At 43.4% G+C, this 1,159-nt stretch overlaps 1 protein-coding gene across 1 annotated transcript in view; it reads right to left on the reverse strand.

Annotated features, from left to right (window-relative positions):
• Window positions 1-147, reverse strand: part of LOC106766070 — an 18,107-nt gene extending 17,960 nt beyond the window's left edge. Inside the window, exon 1 of the mRNA XM_014650829.1 lies at window positions 93-147. Coding sequence (XP_014506315.1) covers window positions 93-147 — 55 coding nt within the window. The remainder of the gene's footprint in view (window positions 1-92) is intronic.
• Between the last annotated feature and the right edge of the window lie 1,012 nt (window positions 148-1,159).

The raw sequence follows: 1,159 nt of genomic DNA on the forward strand, positions 1-1,159 counted from the left end.
AAAATCCCTCTCAGCCTTCTGGCTTTTGACAATATTTTCATAAGCCCGTGATTTTTCTTCATTATCATTCCTCATATCCACAAGATCATTACGCGCCCTCTGTAATTCGCTTTCCAACCTAGCATTCCTCACTTTCAATTTCTCCATCTCAGCCTTTAATTGTTTCACTTCTTCATTCTCTAGGGCTTGGGATGGTTCTTCATTAACTGATTGACTGTTGGTTGGCTTGAAAGGCAACTTGATTACCTTCACCCTCTCCAGAAATCCAACTTGATTACCACTCCGCTCCTCGAGTCTTTTTCTGCTCGAACAACATTTTCCCAGGCACTTTTACCTTTCTTAACAGTTCGATGAAATGCCCGTCTTCGTAATAAATGAATAGGGTAGCAAGGTAATCTGGTGAAGGTGCTCCTCTCATGGGGTGCCCAAATTGTCTTTGCACTAGAAGGGGGTTGTAATTGATACAGTATCGGGCACCTATAAGAGGCACATTAGGAAAGCTACCACAGTGTTGTATAGGCAGTTTATTTCCGAGCCAAGGAAGACGCCATTTTATACTTCTTTCATTCAAGCCAGCAAAAAATCGGGCCCAATCGTTTCCTCCCTTATCTTTTAGCCCTTGGCGTGACAAAGTTTCCGACAGACTCTTGACGTCAATCATCTCCTTAAACACACGCGCTGTCATCCATGTATACAACGCCGGTAGACAGCAAAGAATCTTCTTTCCCTTTCTCTCCTGGCAAAAACTCAAGGTCCCATAAACATCTACAAGAACTGCCGTTACAGGATTTTCTGACCTTGTTTTTCTTGCTACGAAGACGTCTATTGCGGCGTAATCCACAATTTCTTCTATCTTAGGAAACAAGACAATGCCGTATATGGTGAGGGCTAATACATCCATGAAGGTTTCCCAATCCTCTTTATCAGCCATGTGATGTAAATATTGCTCCAGATATCCCTGTGATAACCCATGCAATTGATTCCTCATCATCATCCTGTCTTCCAGCTCCTTGGGATGTAGTTTCATGAGGGCAGCGATGGTGGGTATAGAGGCATGGTGTTCTAAATGTTGGTAGGGAGTGGTACCCTCTAGTGGCAAACCTAAGATATGCTCGAACTCCTCTATAGTTGGCGCCAACTGAAAGTCTTGAAACGTGAA

The sequence above is a fragment of the Vigna radiata genome, chromosome 7 (genome assembly GCF_000741045.1).
Source record: "Vigna radiata var. radiata cultivar VC1973A chromosome 7, Vradiata_ver6, whole genome shotgun sequence".
Classification (NCBI taxonomy): Eukaryota; Viridiplantae; Streptophyta; class Magnoliopsida; order Fabales; family Fabaceae; genus Vigna; species Vigna radiata.